Source organism: Electrona antarctica, assembly GCF_951216825.1.
Source record: "Electrona antarctica genome assembly, chromosome: 18".
In the NCBI taxonomy this organism is placed as follows: Eukaryota; Metazoa; Chordata; class Actinopteri; order Myctophiformes; family Myctophidae; genus Electrona; species Electrona antarctica.
Genome location: NC_136799.1, coordinates 32140457 through 32165991, shown reverse-complemented (window position 1 = coordinate 32165991; position 25535 = coordinate 32140457). Strand labels below are relative to the sequence as shown.

Genomic DNA, 25535 nt, shown 5'->3' with positions numbered 1-25535 from the left:
TATATATTCTCCCATGAAATAAAAAAGTGAGAAAGTCCTTGCACGTCTCAGTTACACTTCAGAATCAGAATTCTTTAATCTCACCAATTATATTTTCACGTGCACCCCCCCCCCCCCCCCTACCTTCTTGGTCCCTTTCTTCCTGGGAGCAGGCAGATCTCTTGTCCACTCTAGTTTCTCTGGTTCCAGCTTGTCCATGTGGACCCACTCCTTCAGTGGCTTCACTGGCAGCTCATCGGCTGTTAGTTCACAACAACAAAAAGACACGCTGAGGAAACACAATACTGCATAACTGCATTTTCTGTATAGGCCGAAAATAGTTCAACTAGCCGATCGACATATTGTGAGCTTGTAGATTAGCTATTTAAACTATTTTAAAATGTTTTTCAAAATAGAAAAAAATGGCAAAGAAGTTAGTTAGGGATAAGGAGTAAGGCAGTGCATAAGATTGGGCCCTATGAATACAGCACCTGGGTAGAGATTGATAGAGCGCCTGGGTAGAGGTTGGTGCTCTATATACGATTCACTCTTGCTAATACAGCTGAATTCTAAAGTGGCATATCTACGGTACTTAAAATTCACAGTTGAGTAGACCCTGACGTTTTTTCTGAGGCAAAGGAATGAAAACACAGAGTGGAAAACAGCTACGTTTAACAGTTCATACACCAGCTACCTAACCTGACTCTGCCAGATGGGGCAGCAGAGAGTACACTGGGTTCCCCCCTCCTGCTCCCATCTGGGAACAGGAGGCCAGGCCGTTTTGTGGCCGGAGCATCAAGTCTGCCTGAGAGTTCCCAGATGGGAGCAGGAGGGGGGAACCCAGTGTACTCTCTGCTGCCCCATCTGGCGGAGTCAGGTTACCAGCTACCGGCAGAACCTGCAAATACAGCCAACTCCCTCCTCACAATGTTGGGTAATGTGGCATTTTGTTCACCAGGGCGCATAAGAGTAATGTTAATCTGTTAATTCAGTGTTGATCAAATGCTATCCTCAAATGCATCATCATCTTCCTTAATAAATAAGGCTATGGTTTATGTGATGACCAAATTATCAAGGCTTGTATCAAGGCATGTATCACATTGAGCCATGCAGTTGGAATCCTGTCTATACTGTTGGAGGCCATCGATATTGTCCTTTTCTTTTTGCTGAGGTTTGCGTGATCTGCGCAAAACCCCTTTTGGTGTTTTAAACATTATGTTATAATTTAGCTATTGAAAAATAGCAGATCTACAAGCTCATAGCGCGCCACCGAGTGGCGCGCTACGAGCTTGTAGGTCTGCTATTTTTGAAAAATCGTGAAAATATTTATTTCAGAAAACTGGAGGATTTAGAAGGATTTTTTTAAATTCTGAGGTCAGGCCTAAATGGGTCAAATGATAAGGGACAATATCGGTGGCACCCAACTGTATGTTGCATATGAGAGAATTTCACTGGTGGTGCATTCTTTGTGCGGTCTGCAGTAATGCTGTAATACTCCATTACACAGAGTGGCCAGTGCTGGCTTTGGAAGGGCTTCCTGCTAATCAGACAGAGTGGAATCAATGATCAGCTTTGGCTGTGGATTCTAGTAGGTATGCTGCAAAACGGCTGGCTCCTCTGTAATAACCCATTAGCTGGACAATTAGGGGAGGAGATGATCATTTCAAACGTTTGCCTCGATTACAATTAATGAACGATTATTTTATCAAAATAATGACAATAGACAAGCTCTCTGCTAGGGCTGACCTTCGATCACGCTTTTGATGATCGACGCTTCGAAACGAATCACGATCGATCGTCGACGCTTCGTCATCCGACGGGGGGGGGGGGGGGGGTGCGAGGCGAGCAGTGACGCACAATGAATAACGCCAGGCCTCCGTCGCGTGCGTCAAAAAACGCACCGGTTCAATTTTAATGCACGCGTTAATGTCACGCAACGCGGGCAGTGGAGCCACCCTTAATTGATTAAAAAGGGAACATTCCCTGACGGTTACGGAGACGCGACGCTGACGCGCCCGGTGGAGCCCCGGTGTTAGGCTTAAAATAAATAAAACAACGATATAGCAGAGAGAAACGCATGCTTGGATTGGTCTCAATTATTTTATTTAACAATAAGCAATTGTTGCTTTGACCCAATCCGCCCAATTGTAGCAGCCTTCATGAAAGCAGTGACGCACAAATAATTAGTCTTACATTACATTACAGTCATTTAGCAGACGCTTTTATCCAAAGCGACTTACAATAAGTGTATTCAACATAGGTAGGGAACAAAAACTACTAATCACCAGAAGTCTTTAGTGCATTTTCTGCAAAAACAAGCAACCAAGAGTATACCTAGCGCTAAGGTAAAAGTGCAATATATCAGCTACCTATTTCCTTAAACAGATGAGACAAAATATCTAAATCAAATGAGCATGAGCTAAAACAATTAAGTGTATCGACTAAACAAGATCCAATAAACAATACAACAATAGAAAACAAGCGTTCGTACAACTAGTTAACAACAAGTAGGTCAGGCAGAGAGGAAGGGTCTTCCTAGTCTTCCAATAAAACATCCGACCGTAACAAGTCAACATCAAATAAAACTGCCTGACACAGGCATTACCTCTCAAATAAAAAATATATAATCCAAAGCAGCACAGCAACGGCATTTTGCATTTATAACTGAAATAAACTCAGAGGCTTCGTGGAAACAGCACACGCAAGTGTAAAGGAAAGGCATTTTCCTTATCTTGCCGTAAAATTAACTGAAATAAAGCGTCATTTAATCGAGGCTTTATATGACAGCAGCGAGGCGCACGCAATCAGAGCTGCCTGGGAGAAATGCGAGGCCCTGTGCTTTAATAATTAATTAATTAATATCCAAAACTATACAAAAATGATCACATTTCTATCTATAAGGACAAACCTTATTAGAAAAAATATTAATAGCATATGAAAGCCTTTTGAAATGTGTAGGCCTGTAGGTTACTGAATTGCAGGTGCTGCCAAATAAGTATAATTACTAGGCTACCAAATGCCAGTGAGTTGCGCAAATATAGGTCAGATAAATTAGCAGAGCGGAGTAGCTTCTCACTGACCAGCCCTTCTTAAAGTTTACTTAGCCTACTTTAATAATATGACATAGTGTTGGATCTCCATCCTCCAGACAAACAAACCTTGGATTATAATTGGATTATGCCTATAATTTTTCTTTCTTCAAAACAGCACGAGCCACGAGGTAAGAAACTATATAATGATTCACTGTTCGCACAACCTAAAAAGCGTCTCTGTCTCTGAGAGTGCAATATTATAGTTAGTTACCGTACTTATATTAGTGCAGAAAAGAGACAATAAATCCCGCTTTGGAGAAGATGCGTTCCGAATCCGAAGGGGTTGTAGTGGCAGGGAATCAGGGATTCTACACTTTTGTTGTTACCACGAGTGAGGGGGGAGAGGGGAGGAGGCGTTGCGAGGTCTACGAGGCGCCAGCATGCAGCATGGCTCGCGGACCAAATGGGGCCGGTTCGCGGACCAAAAGCGGCCGCTTTTTTTTTTAATGACTATTCGATTTTTTATTTCAAGATCGATTCCCGTGCATATCGATCGATCGTCGATTAATCGATTTTTTTGGGTCAGCCCTACTCTCTGCGTTGTGAGCTTGTAGATTGTTGATTTCACTATTTTCACACGCCACCATTGTACAACAAAGTACTGTATAATACAGACTAATCAATGTAGTCGATTATAAAAAATCTATGATTTTTTCTGTGTCGATCATTGATATATATACAACATTAAAAATAATTATCACTAAAAACCCTGCTTCTCGATTAATCAATTAACATAAATAAGCAAGATTAAGTCGGTTAGAGGTCCTACATTTCAGTTTTTATATATTTTTGGTTAATTGCACAAGGAGAAGGAAGGCAAATGACATGTTGGAGGGACAGCAGCACAATGGATGGAGGGGGAATGCTGGAGAAGATGGCTGGCAGCTACCCATGGTTCTTTGGGTTTTCTTGACAGTGCCAGCAGCAGTAGCCAGGCCCACTCTTATTTATAACAATGCCCAGAGTTCGCTGGGTTGGCAACATTTATTCCGCTTCAGAAAGCCAGCACAACCACTTGGCTTCGGTTCCACACACTGAATGTGCTGTAGATATACTGATCTATTGATTTTGTTTTTATTGATTTATTTTTTACTGGAAGTAGATCTAATAATTTGACCTTGTAAACAAAATGTTGACAATTTCATCACTCATAGCAGAACAGAGTTGAATAATTTCCAGCTTAACCATTTAAGCCATAAGGCCAAAACATAAAGCAGCCTGGTATAGCGCCACCACAAGGCCCATTTGAAAGGTTTCAAGATGATCAGTCCAGTGGTTTGTGAGATTAGCACCACAGGCGGTCCAGGAGATTAGCAACACAAGCAAGTTGGTCTATCTGTATTCTGTCCAGTAAATTCTCAGCCGCAGGCCTCAGTCAGACTAGAGACGTGACAGACCCCACCACCAGTCTGTTTATTTTAGGTTTAGTAATGCTGAGGAAGGCTTACTGCTGCTGTGGATCTTAAAGACTCCTAAACTTCTTCAGAGTGCGAATATTTTCTTCCAGAAATTAAAAAAGACAGAAATTCCTCCTACCTGTGATAGGAAGTGGTGGTGTCACTTCTTCTTCCTCTTTCTCCATCTCTACTTCCAAGGGTTCCTGCTGTAGGCTGGTGGTCCCGCAGTAGTCAGACTCCTTGGTAACACCTTGGGGATGTTTGAGGGGAGAGGTAGGGAGCGGGGTGCCTTGGGCTTTGCGAGATCTGACAAACTCCACCAGTCTAGGATCTAGAAAGCAAAATGGATTCACTGATGATTCATACCCAGTTGGGGCTGCCAGGCCAAACTTGAGTGCGGTGAGCAGTACTACTCTAGTTCAGGAACCAATAACTCCCACCATTAACTAATACAATCATTGTTGTGATAGCAACGCCTACCAAGCTGAGCCAATACTTTCTTCTGTTCCTCTAATATGTCTGCCTGGGACATTGCCTGGAGCCTGGCCTGGTTCTCATGGTGGATCCTCATGCTCTCAGCATTGTTGGGCCCCTGAAGTCCTAGTCCTGACACCAACCTGGGGCCTAGTGGGAGAAGTATAGTGAGGACGTCACAGAGCGAATAATAACATCAATCACAGACAACATTACATATATCTCTGCATAACCCAAAGCCAGTACTAACCATCACATGTATCTATATCCATGCTACTTTCAGGAGGGAGATTTGGGCACATGGGTGCAGGTATTTTTGGACAGCCATCTTCAGGTGCACATCGTAAAGCCTTGCCCTCCTTGATTCGCTGAGCTGAGAGCTGACGAGCAAAGATGCTCTTCTTCCCACCACCAGAAGATACCGGCACCTGGTCAGTTGGAAGAACAATTACCAATATTCAATGACATATGAGTGCATGTCCACTCCAGACTTACATATAGATAACCCCCATTTCTTTTTTTACACTTGTTGGACTATGGTCACACAGATTTTAATCCTGGACAGCTCAAATATTATAACGCTGTTATTCACATAAATCTAAATCTCACTTAAGCATTAGAATACATGTGTTACGTGTGAATCAACACTGGCATTTTATTACAACAAAACCACAGCATATAGGAAAGAACACGTTTGCTAATCTCATGTGGAGAAATAGAGGCTTGATGAATGAATGTCCATGTGATCCTAGTCCTACCTGGTTGTCCGTCTCGGAGCGGTGCAGTACTTTGGGGAAAGCGATTCCTGTGAATGTTGGTAGAGAGACTGGAATAGAACTGGTGTCTCTCTCCTGGAACACAAAGCAAATGTTTCAGAGAACATTATCGTTGTATTGTAAGCAAATTTAATTAATGTAAATCCAAGCCAAGGAGAAAAAAGGCAAGGAAATAGGTCTGTTTCATGATCACGCAAAAATATACAAAATAGATGTGAAATCATAGCCCGTCTCTAATGCTTTTCAGTGTTTACATGATTGCACACATGTCAATCTTATCCCGACTTTAGGGAATTTCACTTTCAAATAAAGAAAAATATTAAAAGAAAATACCCATTTCTAACTGCGTTCACATTTTTATGTAATTGCAAATTCAATGTGACACACCTGAAAAAAATCAAACAAGCGGTGATTGAGGAAGAACATGGGACACAGGGACTACAAATTTCACGCACCCAAATGAGACAGCGGCCCCACTTCTGGTCCGTTTCAACGGTGTACTGCAGCTGTCAATGCAATCCCTATGAGAGGCATCATTAAAATACCCTAATTTCACTGGTCCATTACTGAAGCTGTAGCGATTATTTTTGTGTTCTAACAAAGTTTCCCATATGTTTGATTTGTCCTTTTCAATGTCACATACCTGCCATCTGAATATACAACCCACAATGTACTATAATATACTCCATCAGATTCAAAAGTGCATTGTAAATCTCAAGTTAAAGGGGTCGCACAGTATACTGTACGTCACGGTTTTATCCCTTGAGGTTTTCAATACCCAGATATATTTGTGTTTAGTTTTATATGTATTTGTGGAAAATGATCTAAACAGCATCTTGCAAGACTAATTATTAATACTCATTTGGAGAATTCACTAGGTAGTTGAAAATGTCAGAATATGCCACTCCTCCATTTAGCTGGGTTATTTTCCCAACTATTCAGCCAAGTTAATTATAGTTTATAGCCAAAAGAAGTTGACAACGGTAAAACACACCGTCGGAGCTCCGCGGTAGGTAGAGCATGACATACATGTTCAAAATATATACATGAATGAACAAAGTCAGTCGGGATCGGGATTTATTATTGAGAATTCCACTCTTCAAAGTTGGTGATCATAGCCTCGTAAAGGCAGTGACGTCCCTAAAAAGACAGGTTCTCTGTCTGCCGTCTCCCCTCTGCCTACATTATGGGTAACTCATTCTAGTGGTAAATTAAATACATACATCCTCTATTGAGAAAACAACAATATATGTTGACAAAGACACTTCATACATTTGGAAACATATTTTTATTCAAATCAACATATGCTATAAATAATAAATGCTGTCTCCAGTTCATTTCGGATTATTTTAAAAGTAGGCCAACTACAGTTGAATTTCAATGGACTTCTATGGGCTGGCCTGCAGTACACTGTCCTCCTAACGGACCAGAAGTCTCATTTGGGGGCGTGAAATTTGTAGTCCCCGTGTGTCTCTATAGACAGCATGTTTGACATTCAACTCAAACCAAATGGACCCTTTTTATTACAGTTAAATGAACACTCAGGATTTTACAGTGCACTGGCTGGCGCAGTCACCTTACTGCCAATGTTTGGCAAAGACTGGCTTTTATTGTTGAAACAAACAAACCTCCAGGGTTACCCCACAGTGGCTCCCAAACCCCATGTTTGGGGCTCGGACCCATTTTTTATGGGTCACGACTCACGAGTAAATAAAAGCATTTGGGAATCCCTGTTTTATGGTGATCACTTACTACGATCTTGGAGAGAACCGTAGTGATGTGTCTGTCATGTCTGTCTAAAGGCTCTTCTGTATCCTCATCCTCAAAACGCACTGTGTTGGCTTTGAAGCGGGACTTCTTAGGAGGGGCTGGTGTCAGAGCAGGGAGTTGGTCTGGGAGGTCTACAGCAAATAAAAGGGATGCAGATGAAGATAATTGTGTTGACAGTAAAAAAGAAAATACAGTCTTGACTGAAATTTCCTCATTTTATGTTGAGGTTAAGAAAGTACGGTTAATGGAGCATGATGAGAGCAGACATTTCTCTGAAATTCTTGTACATCTGTAATTTTTAAACATTTTTGAAAAGTGAACTAGCAAACTACTGATTTAGAAGGCATTTATAGAATCGGCCTCATGTCTTAATTGGTAAGAACTAAGAAAATGTACCTGCGATGGACACAACATCTCTCCGACTTCCTCCATCCTCTGCTGTGTGGCCTCCTTCTCCTTCTGCCCCAGCCTCTCCTCTCCTCTTGTCTGGCCGACGGACCACATGAACCCCTGACGGAGTGCCGGATAGTAGAAACTGCGCTTGCTCTCGTAGGAGGTCTTCCTCACAATCATTTGGTTTGGGTCTCCGCAACATCCCTCTGGGGGACAGATGAGAGGTGGTGATACTGATGAATGATCAAAAACACTGTAAGAAGGCCATATTACTGTAGGTCTTGGTCAAGTCACCTTACATAAGGCGACAATCATCTCAGAGTTTTTTTTAATAGTTTACTGAATATTTCACAATAATATAACACGGAGTGTTGCCAGTTTCATACAACACACAGGTAAGTATGCAGCAGGACAACTGTGCATACTACAGAATAAATCAATACAAATATAATCATTGTTATTATGAACTACTATTTTACAACGTTATGCAATCTGTTCTGTTAGCACCCTCACCATCACTCTCTACTTGTCTGTATTGAACAATAGCATGTACGGGGAGGATGCTAGATTGCAATTTGTTTATTACCAAACACATAGTAGCCTACGATTGCTGTACCAATCTGATGGGTCTGTTAGCACCATTCCTCACCCATCACCCTCTGTGAGCTGTCTGTATTGAACAATAGCTAATGAACATTCTTCAGACAGCAAAAGGCAATAACAGCTTATTTAACAATGTCTTATAGTCATTTATACCGTTTTATGTGGTCGGGAACAGCTGTCCGTCTTTTCCCTTTACCAACTCGCTTTACAACTCCCCACGGAAAGTACAGACAACTCACCCCGCCATGTCAGAAAGTGAGTATTCAAGCCGTTCATAGCAGTGTCACTGACTGTGACTGTCCAGTCAAGCAGTACTCGTTTGTTTGTTTAAAACACGATCTTAACCTGTCACTCAGATTATTCAATTCAAGCAGTAGATATTGTAGAATGTGGAGTGTATACAAACTCCTAGCTCTGAGCTAGCAAACTCTTAGCCCCTTTTGGCACCCTCGGTTACCTTTTCTGAATTTTGCAAACTCCTATATATATAATAGCAGCAAACTCCCAGTCTCCTCTCCACATTGTTTTCACTCATGCTAGTTAATTCAGCTAATGTTAACGTTAGCTAACTTGACGTTTGGCGTTAAAAGGAACTTTACTAACAATTGCTTAATTATTATTTTTACGTTAATCAGCGTTGGATTGTACAAATTGATTTTCAAATTATTAGCTTAACAAAGCGAGCAAGCAAGCTGAGTTTTTGCCGTCTTTGCGACGAAAAGTGTTTAAAAATAACAACAGTATATAGTTTGTTAATTCCAAATAGGAAATAAGGAAGATATGTTTCACCTTTGCTAATGTGTTGGCGTCTTCTGACTTCCCAGTGAATCCACACAACGTGCGTCTATTCGAAAACAAACAGGGGGAAGGATTTCTGTGCAACACACTTAACACAGTGAACTTTACCTTCAAAATAAAAGCTTTAGAAAGGGAAGGCTTTCTGTGAAACACCTTAGAAATTTCTTTCAAATTAAAGCTCCAACCTGCAAGCGCATTATCGGGTACTACACTACTACTACCAAGCATGTCAACATGCCCCCATAAAGCTAGGTCAGGTGGTGCATTGGCGTATATCTATTCTACGTCCGAGCATATACATGGTGCGCTGCCTGCACATTTGAGAAGATAATTATTTCAAGGTAAGACAGAGGTATGTGTCCGTCTTTTATATATTAATTTAAACATTCACCATACCATGGCTCATCATTGATTTATTTTGTAGCAGGCTAGCAGCCCAAAATATATTAGTCATTATGTCGATGGTAGTTTCAGTTTGGTAGCCAACACATGTGTTCGTGTGAAACGTTCAGGACCGTGGACAGCGTCGTCCATCACCACCACCACCACCACCATCATCAGCATCCTCATCATCATGGTGAATATCTGCTGCCTCCTCTGCGGTGAAATCCCCGCACAACCCCGCCCCCCTCCGCCCAGCAGCCAGTCGAGACCACCGCGGGATCCCCCCCGACCCGTGCAGCACCAGCAGCCTGGCAGCGGCCCAGACGGTCCGTGGATGATGACTAAGGGACAGGGAGGAGGAGGAGGAGAAGCGAACGGATCAAGGAAGTTTAGCTCCGGCCGGCAACAGCAGGCTAAGAAAGCGGAGTGAACTAAACTGTGGCTTCTGCAATATGCTCAGACTGCAGCATGTTCTCTCCCGATCTGGACACCGAGACTACTGCAGAAGACACGGCGACTGGTTCTCCAAATGATGCTGCTGGTGGAGGAGAGGAGGAGGAGGAGGAGGAGGAAGGTGACGGGGACTCACCGGTTAGCATTGACGTCCTAGAAGAGGTATGTGGGCAGTGTGGCATCAAACATGTTCGTTAATATTAATTTCCCCTGTTTACAAAAAGTATGTGCATGGGACAAAATATTAAGAAAGTAGGCCTACCACAAGCTTAGATTGGAAAACAAAATATGTCACTTGATGGGTGAAATAACTTCCAAAGTACACACTATTATCTGTATTCTGCAGGGATATCCCTGGCCTACATCATCTTCCAATTATTATGTTTGTTTCATTCGATTCGAATACATTTTAGTAGGCTGTTCAAATTAGCAGATATTTAAAGTGCATTTGATTGCTTAGCCATTCCATCACTGTACAATGGATTCCAACTGCAGCAGACACTATACTACATGGAAGCCAATGCAGTTCCAAAGAGACAGTTCTTGCTCTGTCTAGACCAAGAGGCCTGTGTTTGGGATAGGGACAGGACACGATATGTAATGGTACAATATGTAATTATTATGTAGCTAAAAGCTTTGCAACGCATTATTTACCATGGCTTGAGATCCATTAGTAATATATCACCACCAATCAGTGCAACATGTGTGTTTTACTTAAATTGTGCTGATTCTGTATCCTTTAAATCCCATATAGTTTCAAATTGAATTTATTTTCTGGTGTAAATAAACCTACTACTAAAACATTGACCGACAGTTGATAAACCAGTTCTGTCCAGTCAGCCAGTATTGAATGTGTGGTCCAATAAATAACAGTGGTGGAGCTACCAAAGTGACATTCCCATTCTGATGTCAGTGCTGTAATGGATGGTTGACTGTCACCATCAATCCTTTCCCTCCATATATCACTATACTAGAGATAGGCTATAACAAGATATATATTCAAGCCAAAGTCTCATGTTGGGAGGGTTCACAATCCTATGACCTGGGGCAAAATACTATACATAGTAGCTCCACGTAATTTTCAGATATATGGCAGTCAATACTCATTACTCAGTAGCAATTTGATGCAGTGGGGGTCTCAAGGTTAGAGGAGCGTGTGTGTGACCTGAAGGTTACCGTTTGTGTTCCCCCAGGACAGCGAAACACTGAATAATTAACACTCACTCCTCTCAATACACACCATTGAAGTAACGCCCAACTGTGGAGCTGCTCAGTGCCGAACTGATAACACTGTGGTTGCATTGGGCAGTTCCCAATTTTTAAGGAGGGCAAAAAAACATCGCTCAGGGAACCTCCCTGGATAAATAAAGGTTACACCACAAAACCTGTCCAAAATGGTACCAAATCCAACAGTGAATAAAAAATGTGATACATTTTCTGGTTACTATATATAATGTCCATAACCATAATACATTATATCATTCATTATATGATATAATCAATATAATGTATTATATATTGAGATTATGATATAATCAATGCTATTATGTTCAGTTTATTCTCTGTTGGACTTTTAGATAAAATGTAGAACACTGAAAATAATTATTTATTGTCCAACATAGCAGCTCTTCTAGACCAGTGTCTTCGCTGAATGGGAAAAATCTGCTGTTGTTCAGTATTGTGAGCACTTTCTAGTTTCCGTCACTGTATGTCCGACAGAGTAACTGTGGGATGCTGCACTGACTCAAAAGTCAACAGATAATAGAATAGAGTAAAGATACTGTGTGTAGTTTGTGTGTGTGTGTGCGTGCGTGCATGCGTGCGTGCGTGCGTGCGTGCGTGCGTGCGTGCATGCATGCGAGCTTGTGTGTATCTGTATGTTATTTATTATGCTGTGTGGAAAATAATCCAAATGCATATGTTATTGATATTCAAATTTATAGGCCTATTTCATGACTGAATTGGCAAAGGGCGTAATGCAAATGTATTTTTGGAATTGTCACTGTCAATAACAGAGGCTGGATATGGACCATAAACAGATGCCAATGACAAGATCTTTTACAAAAAATAATTTACTTTGTAAAGAGGCAAAAACAAAGCTAAAATATAAATTAATATAATTTTCTTAGAAACAGTGATTTAGGCAAATAGGCTAAATTGACGTACGCTTCAGATGGATTCTAAATCAGCGTGTGTAGTTTAATTTCATTTAATGTAAGTGAGCTTTGTGGTTGATCTACTGGATAGCTTGGCTTGCAATTTCCAACACTACCATCATGTTCATTTGCATTTCCGCTGCAAGCAGTGGTATCACTTCCATGTTTCCATGCTCATTGGCATAAGTGGCCATTTCTCATGTCCATTAATCTGTCTGGTTGCTTAAAATGTATACTATATGTTGTTGCGGGACGGCGTCACTCGCTGAAAATAGCCAATCTACAAGCCCACAATGCGCTGTGCCGCAGAACACGTTGTGAACTTGTAGTTTGGCTATTTTCTGCATTGTAGGACAAAGTATAAATCAGGCTTAACTCTCTCTCCGGCCCTCCCCATTTCATCTCTCCACAGCAGCATCCAGTGAAGCAGTCTCTTGGCTCGTGTGTCTGCCGGGAATCCCACTGGCGTTGCCTGCTGCTGTCCCTGCTCATGTACAGCTGTCTGGGAGCCGTCACCTGGTGCCAACTCACCCAGGTCACCAAGCTCAGCTTTAACTCTGCACTCACATCTTCCTTCACCGCCTCCATCACCTCTCTCCGGGGGGCCTCTGGGGTTGGAGGTCACTCCATGATCTACCACGACAGCCCCTGCTCAGACGGCTACATCTACATTCCACTGGCCTTCCTGTTTATGTTGTATGTGGTGTACATGGTGGAGTGCTGGCACTGCCAGGCCCGCAGCGAGCTGCAGTGTAAAGCGGACGTGGATAGTGTGTATGAGCGTGTGCTGCGGATGCGACAGGCTCGGCCGTGCGTCTGGTGGAAAGCCATCAGCTACCATTTTGTACGGCGGACGCGGCAGGTGACGCGGTATCGTAATGGGGATGCCTATACCACCACACAGGTGTACCATGAGAGAGTCAACACACACGTAGCCGAAGGCGAGTTTGACTACAGCCGCTGTGGGATGAAAGACGTGTCACGTGATCTAAGGGGCCTGGAGGGACATGCAGCAACCCGCCTGCGGTTCACCAAGTGCTTCAGCTTTGCAGGAGCTGGTCCTGAAAACTCTTACCTTAACCAACGAGCCAGGTTCTTCTCTGAGATAGAGGGTCTGGATGATTACATGGAGGCCAGGGAGGGGATGCAGCTGAAAAATATGGACTTCAAGGAACATCTGATAGTGTATGTAGACCCTGACAGGTTGCCTTGGTACAATTCCCAGGTTGCCTTCTGGCTGGCAGCTCTTCTCATGCTGTCCTGGCCGTTAAGAGTTCTGATTGAGTATCGCACCGCATATGTGCACTACCGTGTGGAGAAACTATTTGGCCTAGAGTACAGCCACAGCAGCCCTTCTCCCACAGATGAAGAGGTGCCCGTGAGGAACAATGGTGCCCGGAGTATTCCGAGGGTCGATACTTTGGACAGCACTGAACTCGAATGGCACATTCGTTCCAATCGTCAGTTGATTCCCAGCTACTCAGAGGTCATGCTGATGAACCCGGACACAACAGACTCTAACTCCAGAACAGAGATCGAAGACACTGCATCATCAGACTGTTGTCTTTTGGATGGTGGCCAACCTGCTCACAGCTATGGAACTCTTCTAACACCGGAGGACTGTGAGCACTGCTGCCAGCAGCGGCAAAGCAGAGGAGGAGGAGCTGGAGGAGGAGGTCGGAGGAGGACAATCACCAGCTCCAGCTGCTCCTCTATATTCTCTTGCCGTGGAGCATTGTTCCACTCCCGCCTCTCCTTGGACACCTCCCGCTTCTCCCTCTGCCGCATGTACGGCTCCCGGCGCACTGTGGGCCCGTGGCGAAGCCGCAGCAGCAACCTGACGGACCGCTGCTGTGCAGACGAACGTTGCAGTCAGTCCGACTGCTCCAGTCAGCTAGCCCTCAACAACAGTCCCCCGACGTACCGCGACGCTCGCTTCTTCCCCGTCCTCATTGTTCACCGGGCAGAGGGCTGCGACAGCGACGAGGGGAGGGAGGTGTGTCGTTACTACGTACGACGAGGGTCGTCGTGTCTTGAGACCTCACTATGAATTGTGAAATAACAAGAGACTTATTTTAGAAAAGGGTGGTGGGCATTTGACTCCGAGCAGAGACAGTAGGAGGCCTGAGGGAGAGACAGAGCAGGGGGGGGGGGGGGGGGGGGGGATAGGGTCCTTCAGGATTTAGATTGGCCTACACAGGGATGTGCAGGTTTCAAGAGCAATTAACCTTAATCATTACGCCATCAACAGGCATGAAAGAAAGAAACATATTTTGTATCGTTATTCATATCAATTGTAATATCACACTGTCAATATCAAAATATGGTTAATAATATCTTCAATTATAAATAATTAAGGATATTGTAATGTTGGTGGTCACGTGGAAATTAAGAGAATAACATCAAGGCGGAAACATTGAGTTATTGAGAGTTCCCTAACAAGTCAATTACGAATACATTAATTGTTTACTTTGTTTACTTTTTTAAATTCAAACTGCTTAACAGAGTCACAGTCGATGGTACAGTACAGTACCTGTCTATAATCACATCATTGCCAATTTGGAAGTGGCTGTGCACTGTAACTACTGTATAATGGGCCAAATCTGTGTGCTGTGTATTTAAGTAAAAAAGTTAACAATGTCTCCCCTTGGTAACAAACTTATCATCATCTTAAAGGGCTGTGTTTTACTTTTAACCATTCTGTCAACAGTGGCAAGCTATCAATTCTCCCATTATATGGTGCATACAATACCCCTGCTAACAAAATTACATTATTACATGCTAAATTTGGGGAACAATATCACATCTACTTTTATATTGACATTACAGTATATAAGGTAAATCTGTGTGTGTATTGATAGATATATGCTATAGTATAGATAACTGATCTAAATACATTCTATATGTATAGAAGGTGTTTGACAGACTAACTTCTGGTATACTACTAGTACTACCCTACGGATTGCATGTTATTTTCCAATGTGGTATGTTGGACTATCAGTTGATGGCAAGTTGGAACCAAAGAGGTTCAATAAAGAATATCAGAGAATACCATTGAATGAATGTGTGCTTATATCATTCTGTGATATGATATCACTAAATAAGCAGAAATCAGAGGAAGAGGAGACAAAAAAGTATCAAACCACAATCAAGTGTTGACCTATAGCTGAATGCAAGCAGGCATTTATAATGAATACAGGAAGGGTGGGCACTGGGCACCATTTTGGGGGGGATGACTTGGCAGTGGCACTAGAGAAGAATGGGCACTAAGGATATGTGGGCACCAGACCTTGGAAGACTGAGCACCTTAAAATATGCCTAGTCCTAAATCCTAACCTTAGGCCAAAACTAACCTCAGTAAAACTATCCTTAATCCTAACCTTTACTGTGCCTAAACCTAACCTTAATATACGGTAACCCTAAATCTAACCTCAGTACAACTATGCCTAAACCTAACAATAAAATCACTCTTGCCCACTTCAGCCTTTTCCTATAATGAAACCTTGAGAAGCACTTCTACAAAATGACCGCTAGATGACGCTGTTGCACAGTGAATTGTTTATTCTTCAGAAAATGTATTTCTTGCTGTGTCATGGAAGATATACAAATAAAACTAATACTATACACTACCGTCTACCGCACGCGCACACATTGATCACAAAGGCAATTTTCGCGATATTGTATTAGCACGAATACCTAAGTGATTCAACAGGAACTTGCAGCCAGGATTGTGGCATCTTCTTGTGGGCAGTTTGATTTAGCAAACCATGTCAGCGGCAGCGCGTCAATGTGGTCCAGTGTTGTTGGCGATGATGGGTTATAGGTCAAGGAAGGTAAACCGATTTTCGGACTCGCCACCTATATATGAATGAACACATTACACAATATTCGCGACCGGTCAAGTGCATGGTCAAGTCAATGCACCAAAACCAACTGGGCACTAGAGTTGGAAGGAGGGACGGTGTTACATTTTGTGTTAAATTGGTATTTTTTTCCAACATGCTACAACAATATATAATATATTAGGTAAAGTCTAAAGTGTATACATATAACATGCTTAAACATTTGACAATTAAGGTCTAATATTTAAAATAAAAAAACTATATCCAGTCATTTTGGGGCATAAACAACAAGTTGAAGGATAAAGTTAAGTCTGAGTGATAATGATGTGCATGTTCACATCATGTATACTTTACATAAATGAATACCGTTTTTATTTATTTTTTACCATTTTGGACATCTGCCATCAGTGTTCTTATTACTCACCAGCCCCTCTCCCTCTACTCGGAACAACATAACGAGCGCGCCATTGTTGTTGTCACTTCAGTTCACTTCCCTCGCGCGGTTTGCTTGCTGCTGCAGCTACCATTAGCAGTTTTACAGCAAATAAGTAAACATACGTGGCTTTTTGTTGACTTTGACCAGGTACAAATCAGCGTGTATTCACTTAATGTAAACCGTTTTAGTCAGCTCGGGACATTCTTGACGATCGTATAATTGTGCGAGTAGGACTGACGCGGTTTTGTAGGCTAATAATTCAGCAAGCCTTGTTGACATCCATGACTTCCACGAATGTCAATGTTTGCGTGTTGGAGTTATCTTTGTGTGCATGTGTGTGACGTTGTGTTTACTACCTTGCGCGTCTTCTTCTTGGTTAAGTCTTGATTCTCGATCTACCTAGTCTAGAAGAAGTCTATATTTTGGTGCAATGAAGTTGCAGTGTGATGTCGAGGTGGTGAATCGGATGCTTCCCACCTGTGGTATGAAGAATCGTGGGAAGGGGGCGAGGGCAGTTCTGTCCATTGGCAAACACATAGACAAGACCTCTCCACGCACCAGTATCTATCTGATGATCTGCACGGCGAAGGACAGGGCAGGATCGAAGTACAAGGTGAGTGCAGGTGGTACTAAAGTCAATCACAGTGTTTCTCAAAGAGGGTTGAAGGGTAAGGGTTCCGTTCCAGGGACCCCCAGGGTTGATTCCGGGGGTTCCCAGGGTGTCCCTGGCAAAAATCATTCACTCTCCATCACCAGTTGCAGACAGTTGTACTACTACTACCATCACCCATAATACACACAGATCACAGAGATAACCATGTAAGGCACCAGCTGCTTATCGCGAGCAGTTAGGGTTCAGTGTCTTGCTCAAGGACGCTTTGGCATAACACATGAAGGGGAGATCAAACCTGGGAACCATCCGATTCCCAAGTGGGCCTGAGCCACTGGCTGTCTAGCCTACTGTCATGACTCTTATCATTCTCATTCTCAAAACTGTGCTGCTAACCTAACAATTCACACAAGATGATGTTGGCAAGCTTAACAATAATGCACACTGTTTTCTAGCAAAAGTGTTGTGATTTTATTTGTCTAGACTTGTTCAATGAGTGATTCACCCTTAGGAATAGAGATGGTGAGCAACTGTTGTGTAAAGTGTAATCTTTCATTATTCCCCTCTAATGTTTACCATCTTTCCCTCCCAGCTCAAAGACAACATAGAGAAGTTCTTCTCATGGTTCGTGGATGAAGGCAAAGCCACTGTGAGATTAAAGGAGCCTGCTGTTGACATATGTTTGAGCAAGGTACAAGATCTCGTTTTTTATGACACTGTGAGAGCTGGTATGTGGACTTCATGCTATATTACAACACTGGTGGTTCTCTCAAACGGTTTAATTTCAAGGGGGCCACCATATAACTCTGACAGTTTGGTTCCATTTGTACATTCTCACAGTTAAAGAGATGGGTCTATTTGGAACCTCATTAAAATCCTAAAGGATCCCAACCCCAGTGAGATCAGAGTAAATTATAAGAACCCTAGTCAACAAACGAAAGCTAGGGTAAATGCTCACATAGTGCAGTATAGTGCAAAGAAACTAGGATACCAGGAAAACATCAAATCTAGCATGTGCTAGACATGCTTTCTAAATAACATTCTTGGCATTTGTGGTCAAGTTCAAGCCCATCTAAATACATATGTGAACGAGTATTGTAACTAGCATCAAAACATGTCAGAATCAGAACACTTAATTGATGAGTTGATATTGTGTGTGTGTGTGTGTGTGTGTGGGGCAGGATTGCACATAACTTGTGAATAATACATTGCAGATCAAACATTCAAAAAATAGGCTATGTATGCTTCTACTGTACCTATAGACGAATCCGCCGAGCGGCAACCATAACTGTAAATGAAAGCTGATTGACTCTGTAGTTATGGTTCATCTTACAGTCTCATTCAGGGAGTGAGCTCAAAGGAATATTGGTCTGTTTGCCCTCATGGTGAACTAAGTGGTCCCCCAGGGGTCACAGAAAATAGACAAGTTTTTGTTGAATATTAACCTATTTTTGTCAAATTGTATGCCAAGAATAGGGCTTCTGGGGTTCATTTAGTTAAAGTCACTGACGTTTAGCTTTGTAAACCAAGAACCAAACAAGACTGAACGGAAAACCCAACATTCCACTGTGGCAAGTTATCAGATAAACAACCAGATAACATTACACACTGGATGTGAATGCACCTCCTACCTGCGGGCAGTCAAGCCTTTAATTTTCTTCCATTTTACTAGATTGTACTCTGTAACTGGTACCAACTATTTTTATGCTGATTGTACAGTACTGTTATGCTGTACAGATTATGTGGGCAAGAGACTGCAGGGCCTTCTCATTGTTCCTATTGGTTGTGTATGTGTACTGTACCTCTCAGTTGTTTTGGAGGAATACTGACCTCTCACCTAGATCCATTCCAAACACAGACCAACCCATTAAATTGACGGTAAAGCCAGAGTTCTACTTAGTTGCAGACCGAAAGTAACTGATCTACAAGCTCAGAGTGCATCAGCGCTGATAATCAGCAGTATTGTTCTTATAATAATATATTCACATTATTCAGTACTTATAATCATAGTCGGTTGCACACCCATGTGCAACTGAATATTATTCTGTCTTAATACATCCAAACAGTCTTTTTTTTTTTAAATAATTTTGATCCCACGATTTTGTAACCCATTTTTCACCCCTGTGTCAATTATCTAATGTGATCCTGGGCTCTACACACCCTCCGCCAACCTAGTCCCCATATATGGGGGACATGGGGAGAGCAACGGACTTGAACTCATGCTTCCTTCATGCCTGAGTGTCCAAGTTGCTCCTTTACACCTGACAGGGGGGAGTTTCCCTGGTTGGACGTAGCACGTGGAAAGGAACACGTTATTCCAACCAGTTCCTTTCCCCTCCATCAGGCGCCCCGGCTGGCCAGGGGGAGGCAGTTTAGAGACCAGGATTACTGCATGTTTTTTGTGAGGGTACCTACCCTAGGGGACACGGGGAGAACATGCAAACTCCACACAGAAAGGCCCTTTCATCCAAACAGTCTTGACTGTCAATGAGTTGGTGACCAAACGGGCTGTGGTCATACTTTATTGCTACATGCAATTTCCCCTGGTTGTTCATATTATTCAGACGTAGAAACTGCGTCATAATCTTTTGAGACAAGCTGTTCTATTGCACAATGATTATGGTAACGTTTTTGATGCTTGCATATCTTTTTGCAGTGTGATGCATCCAGCCCCAACCCATCATAGAGCTACTATATTTGCTTTCGCTATACAGACAAGCCAGTAATGGCAGGACATTGTCTATGAATGAAGTGATCACATCACATATGTTTGATGTGCCTATGTTTGCCTATGTTTGATGTGCATAGGCTGACGCAAACAGCTTGAAGAACTTCCTTTCAGCTGCCCGTTTGGCAGACCGAGGAAGTGACACCAGCAGCCTCCCTCTCTCCACGCTTACACCTGTTCGTGCCAGAGATGTCGAGAAACCCAAGAAGAAACTTACAATCGTTTCCAAGAAGGACTACCCACTCACGTCCAACTTCCCCTACTCCCTGGAACACCTCCAGGTGTCTTACTGCAAGCTGTCACGTGTGGACATGCGCATGCTGTCTCTTAAAGGTAGAGTGCAGTGCACGACCAGTGTGTTGTACACGTGACAAAGCAGCAGATTTTTTCTCCCAGTTTCATAGTGGTGTATTTGCATTCTGTGTACATACAGTACATCCTGTGCAGCATAACTTCTGTGTATTTTGTAGGATGATTTGTCTTTACATCATGGTTTACTTTTGACATTTTGTTTGAGGGGCGCTAGCCCCTACTATATTCAGCTAGTGTAGATTTTCATCTTACACAAACATTAAATTCCCATTCAGTGGATGGAGAATTTACGTCATATGTGGACGAGCAATTTGGTTATTTTTGTCCTAAACAAACAATTCCCATTGACAATGACTGGATGATGTATGATGATAAGAGCCCCCCTCACTTCACACGGGTGTGATTTTTTTAATGTATAACTGATTTATAACTGTTTTATTTTCCAGAGAATGGCTCGATATGCGACTAGTCTTGTGCAATAATGCTGATGAATGGTTTAAACATTGTGCTATTGTGAGGACTGACCCTGTGCTTCACCTTACAGTTATTGCTAAATATCTTCTCTGCTGCTCTGTCACTATGGTGATGTCATCAATGTCTTTGTATTCATGCCATTTAGCTATCGCTACCTTTTTGTTTTCCAGCTCTCCGCAAGCTAGACCTAAGTAATAACCACATCAAGAAGCTGCCGGCCACTATCGGTGACCTTAGCTGCCTAGCAGAGCTGATTCTCCATAACAACCACTTGGATAGCTTCAGCGAGGCCCTTTGTTTGTCCACACTGCAGAAGACACTGCAGCACCTGGACCTCAGCCAGAACAGACTGCAAGGCCTTCCCACTCAGTTCTGCCAACTCCGGGAACTTGTCAGACTGAAACTGGATGACAATAAGCTCGTGTGGCTGCCCTTTCACATCGGCCGACTCTCCAAACTAAGATTCCTGTCTGCGGCGCACAACCAGCTGGCTTTGTTACCGAGTGACTTCCGCAGGCTGAGTCTTGAGAACTTGGACCTTTTTGGGAACCCGTTCACCCAGCCGAACCCTCTGGACCACACCATCCGCCTCACCTTCCCTATCCCACTGCTGGAGATGGCCTCCAGGGCTGTGGTCAACCTCAGGTCAGATTTGTTAAGTTGTATATTGACATGATGTATATTGATATTCATGGTCTGATTTCAGTGTATGCTGTATTCTTAAATCAAGAATAAAATGTGAAAGTCTGAGGAAGGGCTGCTGAAAATGGTGTGCAGACTTTTTTATTCTTGATCTGTGACTTTGTTTGAACCGGCACCCAGCCTACTAAGGTACTAAGGATGTGCGTGTCTTGTGGCTGTTTTTCAGCCTCCTCTTCTGCAATGTATTCTTATTCACACCACCATGTCAGAATTATCCTAACCTTCATTTCTCGGGTCTGTCCTACAGAATACCGTATGGACCTCACCTCATCCCAGCCCACTTGTGCCAGGACCTTGAAGTAGCTAAAACCTGCGACTGCGGCCAAGTCTGTGTCAACTTTTTCATCAAAACTGCAGTAAGCATGAACCTCCACCAAGTGTCCCACACAGTGGTTCTGGTGGACAACATGGGAGGAACTGATGCTCCGGTACTGCACCACTTCTGCTCCCTCTCATGCTACTCTGAATTCTTGGACAACTGCCTTCAGAAGGGAATGAGATGAGAAGAAACGAGTGGTGCTTTTTGCAAATTAACATTGGCCATTGGCATTGATCAGCGAACACAAACATGTTTGTAATTGTCTTATTCCAAGCTGAACTGAGCTGTACATTCACACCCACAACTTGAGAAAGAGATGCAGGAAAAGACGTCATGCGATGCTTGTGCAAGAATGAGGAAGAGTTTGCAGTGTTACAAGAGCAGTAAATGCCAGTTTCTCAGGCAATACGGTACCATTTGGCAAAGGACAGTATTGACTTGTTTTCAGCTTTGTTATATAAAGCACTTCAAGCTGCCTGTTTCATTGTAGGATTTAATATTTAATAGGGTTCTCACGTGTCAAAGATGGTGGTAGTTTCTGTATGTACTGTCAAGTCAACAAATATAACACAGCAATAGAAGGCATTTGCACTGAGGTGCAACTGCCTTTACTGTGCTCATAAAATTGGTAGCCTTGCACCAGAACTTCCAACATAAGGAAAGTACTGTAAATTAGAGATTCATTTTATATTTTGTTTTCCTGAACACAGCACTTCAGGTTTATAGGATTTGCCTTAAGGGAGCTGGTTTTAACTGTTGATGGTCCACATTTTTAAACATTTGGAAGATTAAATAAAATTTAAATATAATTTGTCCTGTCATGTGTCATAATGTATGCTTTAAGATTGATGTGTTGATGGTCATTTTACATTTAAGTCCCTTTTTCAAATTAACAAAAAGCCTCAGATACATTTCTCAATTTTTAATTGATGGATATTCAGATCACACTTTGATGCATGGATTTAACCTTCTATTACCAGTACCACATACTTATATACTGTATACAGTATCAGTATATATTATTGTGCTAACAAATAAAATAATGATGTAGCATAAAATCAATAGCCTCAAAGTTGGAAACAAATTATACTGTATATAACAAGTATAATTAATTGTGTTTATAATGAGCATTATTGGTTATTAACGGCTGGCAGCATTTTAATAAATGGAAAGACATGAATAACATTGCAGACTATTTAAAACATACGTCAGTCTAGTTCATACAACAAGGAATTTTGGAAGGAGATCCGAGCAGATGTAGAATGATCACTAATGAGTGTCTCTCCTCCGTCCTCATTGGTTTCTCTCAGCAAGATTGGTGGGGGCTTCCTGTTGCAGTCCAGGGATGGGGAGGTCTGCTCTCGCGGCAGGTCACCTTCATCAATATCCTCTTCCTCAACAGGCATCTCTCTGATCTCCGTTACCAGGGACATGCTGCCATCTTTAGTTTGGTTGCTGTGGTCTGGGCCCTGTGCCATGGCAGACACTACAGCCATTTGGGCTGTTTCACTCGATATCTCATTCATAAACGATGCCTGTGTTTCCACCTATAATGAATAAACAGAAGGCACATTTAGGATAATATTCTGTATGCAATAATGGATGGAGCAAAGCAAGTTCACTGCCATGTGTTCCTAACTTCATACCCCTTTGAGCAGTGGTGGAAAGTACATTTACTCAAGTACTGTACTTTACTGGAGTATTTCCAATGTTCTATACTTTTACTCCCACTATATCTTAGAGACAAATACAGTATTCTACTTTTACTCCACTACAGTTATTTGAATACTTTAGTTACTAGTTACTTTTAGCAGATTTGGGTTGCAGAGCTGCTAATTTGTATTACCAGACTTGCTTGTAATAATGTATTTCTACATTTCTACAATGTATTTCTACATTGCAGTATTGATACCTTTACTTAAAAATGGCTTTGAGTCAAACCTAACTTGCTGTATCACCCACCTTATTCAGACTTCCATTTGAAGCATCTTTCTCTGCTGTGACTGTCTCTTCATTGACCTCTGACATTTTCATGAAGTCATTTGGCTCTGAATAGTCTGACTCTGGACTTTCTCGTCTCTCATCTTCCATGCAACTGGACCGTTCAGCCATATCTTCTTCATTGCTCAGGTTTGAGATGGGCTGCTTTCCATTGACGTGGAGCCCACGGCAACTGGCACGGGAATTAGTCACTCGCTTCCCATCAACCGTTTCTGTGTTTCCCTCTTCAGTAGACAGACCTATGTGATGGACAGTATCATCACCTGGGGAAACTGTACCGCAGGCGTCGTTGTGTTGTGCTGCTTGGTCACATATCTCACCATCTCTCTCTTCTCTGTCTGCCATTTCCACTACTTGCTCGCTATGCCCCTGGCCTTCATCTTTCTCACCTTCCTTCTCTTGCTCATTCCATTTGTCCTCTCTCTCGCAGTCACTGACAGTTTGAGAAAAAGTCTCGTTGGAAGGCAAAACAGGCAGTGTGATGGTGAGCTGTCCTTTCTGTTTGTTGAACTTGGCTTCACCTTTATCTTCATCCACAGGATATGCTAAGGGAAGCTCCAGTCTATAGGCTGGTTTGTTGGACTTCAGCAGTAGAGTTTTATTATTTATCTCCAAGGTAGCATCCCTGGCTGATTTCAGTAAGGGCATGTCAATTGTGACAACTATTTCCCTGGGCCTGGGACTCTGGCCTGAGTCTCGGGAACATCTGAAGTCCTGCAGGTCAATGAACGATCTGTATTTTAATGTGTAGTTGGGTGCTGTTGCCTCCTTGGGTGTCTGTGGTTGGATGTGGAGAGCCTTGGGTTTTGTGTCATTTACTTTTGTCTCTGTTGACTCAGTCGTCGCTGTGGCAGGGTTTTTTTCAGGGTATGGAAAAGCAAGCGGGTCAGACTGTGCTGGGGGCTCCTTTTGTACAAAGCCAGGAATGGGTTTTCGAATCACACAAGGCTGAGGACTACCTTTGTACTTGATTTTCAACTCTCTCGTGTTCTTTTCATCAAGACTCACCGTGAAACTCTCTTGGATTCCCTGAATGGCTGTGTTGGCCACCATACTCATGAACCGTTTGTCCTTGCTAGCGAGGTGAATACTGTCAGGGTGGAACACAACATCATAGATCATGAACTTGTTTCCCTTTGGATCTCTGTCTTGTCTTCCAGGGGTCAAGCTGTGGGGTAGGGACCAATGCTGCCCCCTCCTGCCGTCCTCTGTCACTCCCCATTTGAATTCAGGTTTTCCAATTTTGTTGCTGCTACAAATGTTGATGAAGCACTTCTGATTGCCGTTCATACTCGTCCTGAGAACTCGAAATGGTTCTACGTGGATAAAATCAATGTCATTTCCTCTCTCCTGTTCCAACAGTTTGATTTCCTCTTCATATTTTCTCTTATTATCGGGGTCTGATAACTCTCGGGCGTAATCAAGCAACATTCCTTTGAACTTCTCGTCTCTGAAAGCCTTCGTGAATCTGTCGATTTCGTCCACTGTCATATTAAGGTCCTTTAACTTTTCTCCGAACTCCATGGTGGTGCAGAGGAAAACGTAGGCTACGTTGTAATTTCCCAAATGTAAACGAATAATAGCAAACAAATAAGAAGTGAGTTTACCACACAAACGGTTGCAAGCTGGCTTTAGTAAATTATATACAATAAAATAAAAATCCCATTACGTTGATGTTTACTCAACATTGGACAATACGTTTAAAAACGACGATCGTTCGCTGACCCTCTGTTTGCTGAAAAGTGATGTTGATATAACCATGGCAACAACAACAGCGCCAAAGGTCTGATGATCACTCGCTCGATCCAGACCTGGCTGGGGCATAGGGGCTGGAGG

General features: G+C 42.6%; 4 protein-coding genes across 6 annotated transcripts in view; 2 read left to right on the top strand and 2 right to left on the bottom strand.

The window, feature by feature from the left end:
* Positions 1-16666, bottom strand: part of rpap1 (RNA polymerase II associated protein 1) — a 30884-nt gene extending 14218 nt beyond the window's left edge. Inside the window, exons 1-9 of one of the 3 annotated variants that reach the window (XM_079528836.1) lie at positions 16542-16666; positions 15972-16133; positions 7885-8087; positions 7471-7619; positions 5701-5793; positions 5193-5370; positions 4949-5092; positions 4608-4799; positions 124-239 (exon numbers count right to left, since the gene is read on the bottom strand). In XM_079528836.1, the coding sequence (XP_079384962.1) occupies positions 124-239; positions 4608-4799; positions 4949-5092; positions 5193-5370; positions 5701-5793; positions 7471-7619; positions 7885-8087; positions 15972-16012 (1116 nt within the window). In that variant the 5' untranslated portion in view covers positions 16013-16133; positions 16542-16666. Of the gene's footprint in view, positions 1-123; positions 240-4607; positions 4800-4948; positions 5093-5192; positions 5371-5700; positions 5794-7470; positions 7620-7884; positions 8115-9273; positions 9405-15971; positions 16134-16541 lie in introns of those variants that run through there. The other 2 variants (XM_079528837.1, XM_079528838.1) reach the window with 2 other exon arrangements.
* On the top strand, positions 10135-14325 carry LOC306942629 (transmembrane protein 151B; the record flags this gene model as incomplete). Its single annotated transcript, XM_079528637.1, has 2 exons — positions 10135-10281; positions 12688-14325. The coding sequence occupies 2 exons, from the start codon at positions 10135-10137 to the stop codon at positions 14323-14325; spliced, it is 1785 nt and encodes a 594-aa protein (XP_079384763.1).
* A 316-nt stretch (positions 16667-16982) lies between the features above and the next one.
* lrr1 (leucine rich repeat protein 1) lies at positions 16983-22505 on the top strand. The gene is made up of 5 exons (XM_079528840.1): positions 16983-17166; positions 17756-17854; positions 19972-20224; positions 20848-21322; positions 21627-22505. Exons 1-5 carry the CDS (start codon positions 16984-16986, stop codon positions 21880-21882), a joined length of 1266 nt encoding a protein of 421 aa, XP_079384966.1. The 5' UTR covers position 16983; the 3' UTR covers positions 21883-22505.
* A 128-nt stretch (positions 22506-22633) lies between these two features.
* LOC306941850 (protein kintoun-like) lies at positions 22634-25274 on the bottom strand. The gene is made up of 2 exons (XM_079527488.1): positions 23661-25274; positions 22634-23245 (listed from the first exon to the last, which is right to left on the bottom strand). Exons 1-2 carry the CDS (start codon positions 25221-25223, stop codon positions 22907-22909), a joined length of 1902 nt encoding a protein of 633 aa, XP_079383614.1. The 5' UTR covers positions 25224-25274; the 3' UTR covers positions 22634-22906.
* Positions 25275-25535: the final 261 nt, after the last annotated feature.